This window comes from Schistocerca serialis, chromosome 7, assembly GCF_023864345.2.
Source record: "Schistocerca serialis cubense isolate TAMUIC-IGC-003099 chromosome 7, iqSchSeri2.2, whole genome shotgun sequence".
Taxonomy (NCBI): Eukaryota; Metazoa; Arthropoda; class Insecta; order Orthoptera; family Acrididae; genus Schistocerca; species Schistocerca serialis.
The window spans coordinates 124,988,118-125,003,253 of record NC_064644.1 but is presented as its reverse complement, the minus strand read 5'-3'; the positions used below and the strand labels follow the sequence as shown (position 1 = coordinate 125,003,253).

General features: G+C 38.9%; 1 protein-coding gene across 1 annotated transcript in view; it reads right to left on the bottom strand.

Moving 5' to 3' along the window:
- LOC126412317 (E3 ubiquitin-protein ligase Iruka-like) overlaps positions 1-15,136 on the bottom strand; it is a 152,599-nt gene that overhangs the window by 88,186 nt on the left and 49,277 nt on the right. The window contains exon 3 of the mRNA XM_050081838.1: positions 8,034-8,149. Coding sequence (XP_049937795.1) covers positions 8,034-8,149 — 116 coding nt within the window. The remainder of the gene's footprint in view (positions 1-8,033; positions 8,150-15,136) is intronic.

The following is a 15,136-nucleotide window of genomic DNA, read 5'->3' as shown; positions in this document are numbered from 1 at the left end:
AGCAAAATACTCTCTAATTTTATCAAATTTTCCTCAAGACACACAATGTCTTAGTTTATGTGCCATTGCTGTGTATTACTCCATTTACTGCAAACAGGTCTAAATTTTTTGATAAAAAGGCTGTTTCTAAAACAAATTTTAAGTTTGGTGATTGGTTGATTTGGCAATATCCTGATTATTTTTATTAGCCACTTTTAAATCAGAAAATTTTTCTGTGAGTAGCCCCAAGAAAGCAATAACACATGCTATTATTTAATACACAATTTGAAATTACACAGTTTTTATTGTGTTTATATCACACGATTGCCTGAGAATTCTGAATGCATACAAGACTGCCCACCTTTAAACAGTTTCTCTCTATGTTAGTCACACTAAGTTTTCTATAACAATAGTTTACTCTGTTCCTTGTCAAATTTCAATGTCACCGATTTTCATGGGTTTCATGTGTGCAATGTAGTTTGTTAATAGATAGAAGAGAATATGAGCTGTCTTGCTTATGTTTAGCATTGATTTATTCTCATACAGCCAGGGCAGGAACCTGAGTTACTTGGAAGAAAAAATTTGTCATCATCTAAAAAACAGAAGCAGTATTTATCCGGTTTAATGGGAGCTCATCAATAATAAGTAGGAAAAAAGAGTGGGTATAGTACTGAGCTTTGTGGGACTCCACAGCTTATTACCATTTTGTCAGAGAATTTTTGCATATTTTATCTCTCATGCAATTAGCTTCAAGCTACTGAAGCAACTGTGAGCAATTAACAACATCAAAAGCCTTACTAACATCAACAACAATACCAAAGGAAAACTCTCTTTGTCTGAAGAATTTAAGAATGTTCAGTGAAAGTGCATAACTACAGACCCCTTTTTAATAAATCCAAACTGGTGTTTAATCAAATACATTTTCTTCAAAAAAGCTGTTAATTTTAGATGAATTTCTCAGTTATTGTAAATATAGTCAGAAGTACAGAGGCAAAAAATGCTTAAACCATGACTGTCACAATTTTTGAATAGCGGAATTACCTTTGTGGCCTTTAATAATTCTGGGAAACGCCCTCTGTTTATTGACCTGCTTATCACATTTCATAGTGGTGTCAAAATTTTTACAGTAATATTCATTTATAAGTAATCTGGGATACCATCAACACCATATGATTAAGAGGACTTTGTGGCTGTAATGATTAATGACTTTTACACCTCTTTATCAGTTACTGGTGTCAGGAAATTTCATTTGCTTGAAGTTGGGAGTAAAGTTGTGTAGGATTCTGCTGATACAATGATTCCTGGAAGAAAATCTTCACCAATCTTTGAAAACTGCTTGTTGAATAACATAGCTCTTTGCTTTGCACTCAAATTTTTGTAGTATTAGCTGGAGATAAATAGTTCCACTTGGCATTGGTGGGGACCAATGACTACTTTCCAGAAAGCTTTACTCATTATCTCAATTTACAATATAATGCCTCCCACGAACCACAGACCTTCCCGAGGAGGTATGCCTTGCGTGCCTCTATGATACAATAAGCAGTACCATCGCTACAACCACAACAGAGGTGTATCTGTGGAGAGGCCAGACTATTATGACGTTCCTCAAGAGGTGCAGTAGCCTTTTCATCAGTTGCAGTTATAACATCAGCCAACATGGCCTTGCTGCGCCGAGACTGCTAACAGCTGAAAGCAAGGATAAATAATATTTGTAATTTTTTTGAGGACATGAAGCTCTACTGAATGGATAAATGATGAAGGCATCAGCTTGGGTAAAATATTTCAGAGGTAAAATAGTCCCCCATTCAGGTCTCTGGGTGGGGACGAACAGAACAGTGAACACATTTTCAAAGTGAAGACAGACATGATGCCAACTCTCACCACAGTGGTACAAGTTTATATGCTAACTAGATCTGCAGGCAATGAAGTGATTGGAAGAATGTATAGTGAGGTAAAAAAATTATTCACATGGTTAAGGGAGATGATGATGTAATTATGATGGGGGATTGAAATTAGATAGTAGGAAAAGGAAGAGAGGAAAAAAATAGTAGGCAAATATGGACTGGGGGAAAGAAATGAAGGATGAAGCAGCCTGGTAGAATTTGCACAGATCATAATTTAATAATGATTAACACTTGGTTAAAGAATCATGAAAGGAGGTTTATATGTGGAAGAGATCTGGAAACACAAAGGTTTCAAACAGATTACAAGAAGGTGAAACAGCACTACCAAGACCAGATTTTAAACTGCAAAACATTTACGGAAGCAGCTGTGAGCTCTACTCATAATTTATTAGAATATTACAATAACACTTTGTAGAAAGGTAGGAAATTAAGAAACTGGGACCTGATAAGTTTAAAGAACCAGAGGTAGCCGAGTTTCAAACAGAGCATTAGGCAAAGATTTACTGAAACAGGGTTAAAGATGACAAAAGAATGGAATAGGTGCTCTTGAGAGGTGAAATAGTGAAGAGAGTAAAAGATCAAATAGGGAGAAAGTCAATACCCCATACAAAATGCACAACATATTGAATCTAACTAAGGAGTATATATATATATATATATATATATATATATATATACATATATATATATATATATATAAAGGCAGCAAGTAAAACAGATAAAACAGAATGCAGACATCTAAAAAATGAGACAGATAGGGAGTGTGAAGTGGCAAGCAGAATAGCTATATGAGAAATGTAAAAACATACCCTCCTGCACAACTAGAGGCAAGATAGATTTTGCCTGTAATAAAATTAGAGAGAGTTTCAGAGAAAAGAGAAGCAGCTGTGTGAATATCAAGAGATCCGATAGCAAGACAGTTCTAAGTACGGAAGGAAAAGCTGAGAGGTGCAAGGAATACATAGAAGGGCTACAGAAGGATGGGATTGAAGGTAATACTGTAGAAAGGAAAGAAGAAATACATGAAGTTGATTTGGGAGATATGATACTGTGAGAAAAATTGGACGGATTACTGAAAGGGGTTGAGTAGGTGACATTCCCTGTGAATAATTGAGACCCTTGGAAGAGCCAGCCATTACAAAACTATTTCACCTAGTGTGCACAATATAGCAGACTTCAAGAAGAATGTAACAATTCCAATTCTGCTGACAAGTGTGAATACTACCAAACTATCAGTTTAATAAGCCATGGCCGCACAGCACTGACACAAATTATTCACAGAATAATGGAAAAAACTGATAGCACCTGACCTTGAGGATGATCAGTTTGGGTTCCAGAGAAATGTAGGAACATGTGAAGCAATACTGACTATGACTCGACTTAAAAGATAGGTTAAAAATAAAAGATAACCTACATTTATAGACTTTGTAGATTCAGAGGAAGTTTTCAACTGTGTTAACTGGAATAGTCTTTGAATTTCTGAAGATAGGAAGCATCAAATACAGGGAACAAAAGGCTATTTTCAACTTGTATGGAAACCAGGCTACAGTTAAGAGTGTCGAAGGATACGAAAGGGAAGCTGTGGTTGAGAAGGAAATGTAAAAGGTGCAGCTTATCTTCTATGTTTTGCAATGCCTACATTGAGATAACTGTAAAGGGAACCAAGGAGAAATTTCGCAAGAGAGTTGAAATTCAAGAAAAAAAAATAAAAAACTTCATTGTTAGCTGATGACATTGTAATTCTGTCAGAGGCAGCAGAGGACTTTGAAGAGCAGTTGAATAGAAGGGATAGTGCATTGAAAAAAGGTTATATGATGAATATCAACAAAAGTAAAACAAGCGTAATGGGAATGTAGTCAAATTAAAACACGTGGTACGGGGGGAATTAGACTAGGAAAGGACACACTAAACGTAGAAGATCAATTTTGTTATTTGGACAATAAAATAACTAATGAGAGAGTATAATGGGCAGCTGTATCAAAGCAGTCTTCAGACTGAAGATCTCAATGAAAAAAAGTAGTAATGGCTAGAGATTTGTTTTTGGTTTGATACAACTTTGTTGAGGAAATTTCTATATTTTTCAAGCATCTATGGGAATCAATCACTGTTTGTTTCATTTTCCACGTGAAGATGTTTACAGCCAAGGTGGTTATTCTTTGTATGCTAAATCCCTTGTATGGAACATGAAACTAACTATCCACTGTCTCTAAATGGCAGTTATTAAATACATATAGTGAGAGGAAAGGGAGTTTAACACACTGACACACAATATCAACATTTGTTTACCTTTTCAGTGTCACTCTAGATAAACATTTTTTTCACATCTCGTGCTTCAGCAGGTACTGCAAGTAGCATTACATTGTTGGAATCTATTACATGTCTCCTGTAGGCTATCTTTGGTACTGAGAGCCTGTTTTCCAGCCTTGTATGTTCATTTTATTTTGCGGAGGACACCTTCACTATAAAGTTCTTTGGGGTCTTAACTGAACAGTAGGATGTGGGTGTTATTGTTGTATGCACCTTGATCACATTTGTCAAACAGGATGTACTTCTTGGTGTAGTAGTAGTAGTAGTAGTAGTAGTAGTAGTTTTCAGTCCAGAGTCTGGTCTGATGCAGTTCTCCATGCAACTCTATACTGAGCAAGCCTCTACCTCTCTGAATAACTACTACAACCTACATCCTTCTGAATCTGCTTAGTGTTAGTGTCTCCCTCTATGATTTTTACCCCCCCCCCCCCCCCCCATGCTTCCCTCCAATACTAAAATGGTGATCCCTTGATGCATCAGAATGTGTCAACTGATCCCTTCTTCTAGTCAAGTTGTATCACAAATTCCTCTTTTCCCCAATTCTGTTCAGTACGTACCTGTTCATTAGTTATGTGATCTACCCATCTAATCTTCAGCATTATTCTGTAGCACCACTTTCAAAAGCTTCTATTCTCTTCTTGGGCTAAACTAGTTCTCAGCCATGTTTCACTTCTATACATGGCTACACTCCATACAAGTAGTTTTTGGAAAGACTTTCCGACACTTAAATCTATACCCGATGTTAACAAATTTCTCTTCTTCAGAAACGCTTTCCTTGCCATTGCCAGTCTACATTTTATATCCTCTCTACTTCGACCATCATCAGTTATTTTGCTCCCCAAATAGCAAAACTCCTTTACTGCGTTAAGTGTCTCATTTCCTAATCTAATTCCCTCAGCATCACCCGACTTAATTCGACTACATTCCATTATCCTCGTTTTGCTTTTGTTGATGTTCATCTTATATCCTCCTTTCAAGACACTGTCCATTCCGTTCAACTGCTCTTCCAAGTCCTTTGCTGTCTCTGACAGAATTACAATCTCATAGGAGAACCTCAAAGTTTTCTTCTCCATGGATTTTAATACCTACTCCGAATTTTTCTTTTGTTTCTTTTACTGCTTGCTCAATATACAGATTGAACAACATCGGGGAGAGGCTACAACCCTCTCTCACTCCCTTCCCAACCACTGCTTCCCTTTCATGTCCCTCGACTCTTATAACTGCCATCTGGTTTGTGTACAAATTGTAAATAGCCTTTCGCTTCCTGTATTTTACCCCTGCCACCTTCAGAATTTGAAAGAGAGTATTCCAGTCAACATTGTCAAAAGCTTTCTCTAAGTCTACAAATGCTAGAAACGTAGGTTTGCCTTTCCTTAATCTAGCTTCTAAGATAAGTCGTAGGGTCAGTATTGCCTCACATGTTCCAACATTTCTACAGAATCCAAACTGATCTTCCCCGAGGCCAGCTTCTACTAGTTTTTTCATTCATCTGTAAATAATTCTTGTTAGTATTTTGCAGACTTGACTTATTAAACTGATAGTTCAGTAACTTTCGCACCTGTCAACACTTGCTTTCTTTGTGATTGGAATTATAATGCTCTTCTCAAACACTCTACAGCCTATGGTTCTTTCAGTTTATCCAGATCCCATCTCCTTAAATTCCCACCTTTTTGCAGTTTCTTCAGTTTTAGTCTACAGTTCATAACCAATAAATTGTGGCCAGAGTCCACATCTGCCCCTGAAAATGTCCTAAAACTTAAAACCAGGTTCCTAAATCTGTCTTACTATTATGTAATCTATCTGAAACCTTCAAGTGTGTCCAGGCCTCTTCCACATATACAAACTTCTTTCATTATTCTTAAACCGAGTGTTAGCTATGATTAAGTTATGCTCTGTGCAAAATTTTAGCAGGCAGCTTCCTCTTTCACTCCTTACCGCCAGTCCATATTAACCTACTACTTTTCCTTCTCTTCCTTTTCCTTTCGAATTCTAGTTCCCCATGACTATTAAATGTTCATCTCCCTTAACTAGCTGAATAATTTATTTTATTGCATCATAATTTCTTCCATCTCTTCATCTGTGGAGCTAGTTGACATATAAAACTGTACTACTGTCGTAGGCGTGGGCTTCGTGTATATCTTGGCTACAATAATGCATTCACTATGCTGTCCGTCGTAGCTTATCCACATTCCTGTTTTCTCCCCCCCCCCCCCCCCCTTCATTATTAAACCTACTCCTGCATTACACCTATTTGATTTTGTATTTATAACCCTGTATTCACCTGACCAGAAGTCTTGTTCCTCCTGCCACCAAGCTTCACTAATTTCCACTATTTTAACTGCAACATATCCCTTCCCCTTTTTAAATTTTCTAATCTGCCTGCCCGATTAAGGGATCGGGCATTCCACACTCCGATCCGTAGAATGCCAGTTTCATTTCTGCTGATAATGACATCCTCCAGAGTAGTCTCCACCCGGAGATATAAATGGTGAGACTATTTTACCTCTGGAATATTTTATCCTAGAGCATGCCATCATCATTTAACAATATAGTAAAGCTGCATGTTCTTGTGAAAAATTACATCTGTAGTTTCCCCTTGCTTTCAGCCATTTGCAGTACCACAACAGCAGGGCAATTTTGGTTGATGTTACAAGGCCAGATCAGTCAATCATCCAAACTGTTGCCCCTGAAACTACTGAAAAGGTGGCTGCCACTCTTCAGGAACCAAACGTTTGTCTGGCCTCTCAACAGACACCCCTCTGTTGTGGTTGCACCTATGGTATGGCTATCTGTATCGCTGAGGCACGCAAGCCTCCCCACCAATGGCATGGTTCATGAGGGACGATGTATTTAATAGATTAATAAACAAGTTGATTTCCACAACTGTACAACAAAGTTTATATTAAAATCACCTTACAATATAATTATTTTGCCTTTGGTCCTCGAGAGCTCCAATTTATCCTGAAATACTAACACATTACTAACTGGTACTGTACAGATGCGTATAACAATTGATTTCTGTCGCCAGTACCACATACTTCTGCTTTTCACATTCCACAGTGCTTTCCTACACGCAGTGTCACACTGCAGAGCTGGCTTACACACAACCTAAGTATTGTTTCCAGAGTGGAAAGTAGAAGAGCTGTAGTGGCAGAAGACCGAGTCTGGTTGTCTCTTGTTCTTCCGTAATTCAGTCAGTGACAGCACTGCACATGAAACGGAAGTGTCTATGTTTGAGACCATGTGTGGCACACAGTTTTAATCTATCAAGAAATTTTATAAGGTGTACATTCCCTAAAACACATAATGAAGGATTTATACTGGCAACTGTTAGTGCTTTACCTTCAAAATACCAAGATTCAGAACAACGAAATAATTATAAAATAATTATTGTACTGTGTGAATTGTGTGTATAATATCTTCAGATGGCAGAAAGATTTTTCCTGCAACTAAAATAGTTGTGGGAACAAATTAAGTTTTTTACTACGATACTTATGAAAAAAATTATACACAGGTGGCGATTAACACTGAAATGATTTCTTGAGGAGCACATTTGAGGAATAGGAACTCAACTGTAGCATTTTTCCATAAAATCATCAATCAGGTGAACAGAGAAATATATCGCTTTCTGCTGTCTAATGTACTGACACACTCAAGAAAAAACCTCTTTTCTTTTTTCCATTGCAAGGAATAAGACCACATTTTATTGCCCGACACATATGATTTGGACATAAATTAAGTAACATTTGAAGAGATTACATACCAACAATGTTCCTCATGTGTGAATATGTAAACTATGGCACTTTTCCCCAGTTTCTCCTAACATGCACGATACTATCTTACCTAGGACCAGGTCGGCGAACATCTGCTCCATCTCTTTCACGAACACGAGGTACACGTCTTTCAAGGCCACCACGGCCAACCCCCATCAGAATATCAGTGATGCGGTCTTCCAGCCGCTAAACACCAACAGAAATTGAACAAAGTGTACCAAGTTTAGAAAGCTACAGCATTCCAATAAAGTACTTATGCTAATCAAAACATCTACAGATTGGTTAACTGACAAACTGCTCTACATCAGTGACAACAGAACTGAGCATCAATGCAATCATTACCAATGCAAGACTGTGTTAGAGCTTTCAATCAAAGACACAACTATAACATTTTAAATAATGTTTGAAATAAAATGTTTAAGACAAAGCAAAAGTATATCATATGAGATCATTTACTTTGGAGTATATAGGATAGAGCACCACTTACTTGATTTGCAGAGGAATTTCGTAGCAGCCAAGCAGAAAAGGATAAGCTTACAGGCAAACAACAGAGTATATATTCTCTCAGATATTTTCCTTTTCTGAGAGCATATATACTCAAAACAAACAATGGAAAATTCAGGATGGAATGTAACAATATTATAAGAAGAAAAGTTGCCACTCACCATACAGTGGAGATGCTGAGTCGCAGATATGCACAGCAAAGACTTTCACATTTAAAGCTTTTTGGCCAATGGCCTTTGTCAACAATACACACACACACACACACACACACACACACACACACACACACACACGACTGCTGTCTCAGGCAACTGAAACTACACTTCGAGCAGCAGCCCCAGTGCATGATGGGAGTGGCGACTGGGTGGGGGTAAGGAGGAGGCCGGGGCAGGGAGGGGGAGGGATAGTATGTTGGGGGATGCAGACAGCGAAGTGCTGCAGGTTAGGCAGAGGGCAAGGGAGAGGTGGGGAGTGGGGGGGGGGGGGGTGCAGAAGTAGCAGAAAAGGAGAGAAATGAATAAAAAGACTGAGTGTGGTGGCGGAATGACAGCTGTGTAGTGCTGGAAAGGGAGCAGGGAAGGGGCTGCATGGGTGAGGACAGTGACTAATGAAGGTTGAGTCCAGGAGGGTTATGGGAATGTAGGATGTATTGCAGGGAAAGTTCCCACCTGCGCGATTCAGAAAAGCTTGTGTCGGTGGGAAGGATCCATATGGCACACGCTGCAAAGCAGTCACTGAAATGAAGGATATCATGTTCAGCAGCGTGTTCAGCAACTGGGTGGTCTATTCGTTTCTTGGCCATGGTTTGTTGGTGGTCATTCATGCAGACAGACAGCCTGTTGGTTGTCATGCCTACATAGAATGCAGCACAGTGGTTGCAACTTAGCTTGTAGACCAAATGGCTGGTTTCTCAGGTAGCCCGGCCTTTGATGGGATATGTGATGCTAGTGACTGGAGGAGGTTGTAGCGGGAGAATGTATGGGACAGGTCTTACATCTAAGTCTATTACAGGAGTATGGGAAATGAGCTAAGGAATTGGCAGCAGGATGTTGTTGTGTAAGGATGGACAAGTATACTGTATAGGTTCGGTGGACGGCAGAATACCACTGTGGGAGGGATGGGAAGGATAGTGGGCAGGACATTTCTCATTTCAGGGTGTGATTAGAGGTTATCGAAACCCAGGTGGAGGATGTAATTCAGCTGCTCCAGTCCTGGGTGGTACTGAGTTACGAGGGGAATGCTCCTCTGTGGCCGGATGGTGGGACTTTGGGAGGTGGTGGGAGATTAGAAAGATAAGTCACAGGAGATTTGTTTTGCCTTTTTGCGCCTATCCCATAAAAGGCAGGGATACCTGTGAAACCAGTCACTTTGTCTACATGGTAAGCTGCAACCACTGTGTTGCATTCTACGTAGGCGTGACAACCAAAAAGCTGTCTGCCACATTAATTGCCACCGACAAACTACGGCCAAGAAACAAATGGACCACCCTGTTGCTGAACACGCTGTCGAACATGATATCCTTATATCCTTCATTTCAATGATTGCTTCACAGCCTACGCCATATGGATCCTTCCCACCAACACCAGCTTTTCTGAACTGTGCAGATGGGAACTTTCCCTGCAATACGTCCTACGTTCCTGTAACCCACCTGGCCTCAAACTTCGTTAGGTACTGTCCTCACCCATCCAGCCCCTTCCCTGTTCCCATTCCAGCACTACACAGCCCTCATTCCACCACCACACCCAGTCTTTTTATTTATTTCTCTCCTTTTCTGCTACTCCCCCCCCCCCCCCCCCCTCCCCACCTCTCCCTGCCTTCCATCTAACCTACAGCACTTCACTGGCTGCCACCTTCACCATACGACCCCTCCCCTTCCCCGACCCAGCCTCCTCCTTACCGCCACCCAGTCGCCACTCCCATCATGCTCTGGTGCTACTGGTCACAGTGTGGTTTCAGTTGCCTGAGACCGCAGTCATATGAGTTGCGTTTGCGTGCACGAGTGTGAGTGTGAGTGTGTGTGTGTTTGTGTGTGTGTTGCCTTTCTGCGGCTCAGTATCTCTGCGATATGGTGAGTAGCAACTTTCCTACTTATAATAGGATATATACTCAGTTGTTTGCCTTAATTTCAATGTAACTCTGAATTGTACTTTCCCAATGGGTGGCCAATTATTTTCCTCTGATGTTGAAGGAATTTTATTTCCTGCGCACTGTTCTTGTAAAGTGGGTAACAAGGCAATCCAAGACCAAATTGATCATTAGTCTCAATACACAGTATATTGCTTTGAATGCTAAATCGTTTAAAATATTCCACTACCTTAGCAGAGCAATTCATCTCAACATGTACATCTACAGAGAACTTTATGAATTCCACCTCTCAGTTTACTTTAACAACTGCTCTTCAAAAAATTTATATAGATTAAATCATATGAATCCTCGAAAGTTTTATGAATATCAGTGACAGATACAGCAGTGGCAATGATAACATGCAATACAAAGTCTCTAGAATCTGTAAGATGTATATCTGTAAGATGTATATCACTGGTAAGCTAGAAGTCTTGTTACTGGAAATGCATACGGCTCCAAATGTTTATTCTTCCCAATGTGGGTAGCCTTTGGTGTTTTGTATTGATAAAATGTATAAATACAAAAACTGCTTCCATTGAGACGAGCAGGAAAGATACTGATAGAATTAAAAAACTACAGGGAATGATCTAGATTCACTGAACGAATCTACAATTGAAACACATATTCCACAACATTTAAGACAGGACGACAAGTTAACTCCACATTGAACCAAAATTCTGGCCCATATCCATTTGAGTGACCAAAAGTAAAACTGAACATTTTATAAAACCAAAACAACAAATCTTCCACCTGTACTTTTCTCAGTTACTACCCTTTCTGTCAGGTATATAAATTCCAAATGCAATTTTCAGCTACAAGTAAGTGAAACAGATTAAATTATTAATTGAATTAGATGAATATACCACACATTTTTCTTAAAAAGCATCCACCAAAAAGTTTTTATGTATCAAAAGGTAGCTTAGATTTGAAAACTTTAATTCTTTTTTATTAGCCCTGAATAAGAACTCTGTTTAAAAATTATGTAATTTTGTGTCGTTTTCCAACAACTTTTGATAGTGCTTGGATGATATTATTATTTAATCACACACTACCGACAATATAAGCATCTTTGCCTCCCTGTCTTTTCACACCAGGTGGATCACTAACGCCTTAGGATCTGGACAGAGCCTCTATTGAAGCCCCCCTTCCCCATTTTCTAGCAACAGTGGAACTTGTGGCTCCATATACTTTCCCGGTGTAGTAATTGATGATATTCGAGTTGGGTCTCCAGCGAGAACATATCATCATCTTCACACAATATTTCGGCAGTCCATCTGGGCGCCATCTTCAGGTGAGTAAGCCATTGCACTAACTCACCGAAACTGAAATCGAATATGTCGCCGCGGCTCCTTTATACACTGTCCGTAGGTCCACAACACATGCATAAACATAACTGCTCTCTAGAGCAAGACAACAGTGCACCGCTGGGGAAAACTTGTGGAAACGATAAATTGATAAACACTATTGACAGCTATTGATGACCAAAACATAGACCGTTGTTTAATGTCAAACAAAACTGGGTTCCAATGCTTACTTAAAGGACATCCATTATCTCTGTTTATAATGTAGTCAGACAGCTGGATTTCAATCACTTCTTTCACTACACAGTCCCAATAACGCAACATAAGGGCAACCACTTGTGTCTCATCGTGTAACATTTCATGTCCTTCAGTAAGACAATGTTCCACAACCGCAACTTTTCTGGCTGAAATAAACGTGTGTGGCGAAGGTGCTCCATGCATTGATCCTGGAGCATACAAATCATTTCTCCAGTACAGGCTTTCCTGCAGTGGCAGTCAATTTTGTAGACACCAGGCTTCCTCAAACCCAAATAATCCTTCACTGAGCCCAGCAGAACTCTAGTTTTAGCTGGCGGACGGAATACACTTTTAATATAAAATCTTTTTAAAATTCTTCCTATTGCTGAACATATGCTTCCCACAAAAGGTAGGAATGCAACCAATTTGCCTGTATGTTCTGTTGGTTCCTGCAAGGGTCCACTCTTTAGAGCATGACAGATCTGATTGTTGGTATACCCATTTGGCTCGAACACTACTTCTAGATGATCCAGTTCTTGTGTCAAACTATCTGCATCTGAGGTGGCGTAAGCTCTTTTTACCAATGTACTTAGGACCTCATTGCCTTAGTATGGTGATGACAACTTGATGCATGAAGATATTTACAATAAACACTGTGTCCTAATGTCCCATCATCCCTCCTGTAGACAAAGATATCTAAAAATGGAAGTTTCCCATCCTTTTCAACTTCCATCATTAATATTTGGATGCAGACAATCAAAACGATCTAGGAAATTATCCAGAGCATCTCTCCCATGCGACAATATGGGAGAAGTGCCAACTGTGAAATAGAGGAGGATAAGCCTTGGCAACAATGCCATCTATTAGCAGTAAAGGCAAGTCAACTTTGTGTAAAACTGACATTGTCTTTGCACTTCAGTCCACAGTGTGAGGAATCGCATTGATTTATACAAAAAGATGGGTTTAGTGTATTGTAAGATGCTGAACAGTTTCAGGAAGTTCAACTAACAAAGGCACTGCATGTTTTACCATGTCAAAGAATGTGGAAAAGGAAAATGTGAAGGACCTAGGAGAGTACAAGAGGTTTTAAAACTTAGAAGGAAGCTCTCTGAAGAAGAAGAAGAGGAGGAGGAGGAGGAGGAGGAGGAGAAAAAAAAAGGCGAGTGCTTAATTTATACGAGGTAAAAAGTTGCATTACTTTTAGCAAAGTCCTTGCGCCCTTTGAAGGATGATGATTTAATAGAAGATTACTTTGTAGTTGCAACTGATCATTTATGTCCATTTCAGGTACAAAAATCCATGTAATGCCTATATCAAACCTGATAATTGTGCGTTGCATACAGGTTATGGCAGACAAAGATCGGAGCCAGATGGCAAAATTATTGTAAAGAGTTTGTTGCCTGTTCTTTAGCATTCTATGAAAGTGTAGATATCACTTGCACACAGATTGATGTAATATTCTCAGCAGTTTTGAAGAAACTATAAGAACATATGTTTCTCGTGAAATTTGATAGTCTGTGTGCCTACAGATGGAGTGCCAATCATGTTGGGTGGCAGGGGGTGGGGGTGGGGGTGGGAAAAATCAAGATCTTTCTAAATCTATACTAACCAATCCAAAGTAAAGTGCATGGCAGAAGTTACATCACATTGTACCAGTTATAAGAGTTTCTCCGTATGATTGTTTAAGTGCCTCTGTGCATGCTGTAATTAATATAATCTTGTCCTCATGGTCCCTATGCGAATGATACATAAGGGTGTTTATTTGGTAATAAATATGCAACCAGTCTATTTTTTTTTTACGATGTATTCAACCATGAACATGTTTTCGAGCCATTGCAGGCTCATCTTCAAATGGAAGTGTTACAGAAACATTATCTTGTGGACCAAGTGTAGCTATATGCATTGCTGGTGCTGCTGGCAGAAATTACAGAAATTTAATAATCAATGATGAAACATTTATGAATCCAAAAGTTTTTTTTATATTTTAGGTACTTACAGTACACTGCCTTGTGGTATTCATATCAGATTGCTTCTTATAACATGCATTATTATGCTATGTACACAAATAAACACAGTATGTAGCTACACTTGGTATTACACTGGCTCACAGGATGTAAACATTCTATGTTTTTACAAAGAACATGGATATGACAGATGCTGCACTTTTATTACATTATAGTCTTTGGCAAGAGATGCATTGAATTATGATACAAATATTACTAGTATAGGTTTTATATTTCAGTAAATGTCGCTTGCTACATACAAAAGGTAAACAGCTAGAGATGAATATGTAATACATAATTAAAAACTTTTTGTCAGTTAGAGAATTCCATAGTCGTTACACACCAAGAAGAACAAGATTTATGCAGGAAGATGAATTAATGTCTTTTTTTGTGCCAGAATATCATGGAAATTCTGGAAGAAAAGGTTTTGCATTGATTCAGTCTGTTCGTTCAGGATTTTTTGGGGCGATTTCCAATTGTTGAAGGAGGTCTTCTCAGAAATGTGTAGCGCAGAAATACTGTCGTTGATATCATCAACACAGTATTCATGATGAACAACATGTGATACAAAACTGGACTTATCTAAGTTTTTGAGTTGAAGAGCATCCATATGCTCTTTTGTAGCAGGTTGCAAAATTTTTCCCTGTTTGACCTATGTAGAAGGAAGACCAGGAGCATGCGAGTTTGTATATGCCAGAATTTGTATGCCAATCTTTAGTGGATTTATTATTGTGAAGAATTTTATTTTCTATTTTATTGTCAGTGTGGAAGAACATTTTTATGTTGTGTGGTCTGAAAAGATTTGCAAGTTTAATAAATGACACTTTGCCAAGGAATGGAAGACAGACAAATTTTGGCATTTCTTTCTTAGTTTGTAATGGTGATGGTGGTTGCTCGAGTTTACTTTCAATTTTTTGAAGCTACACTTCGTCCACATGATAATGTTTCTGTAATACCTCCATCTGAAGTTGAGCCCGCAGTGGCTCAAAAACATGTTCGTGGTT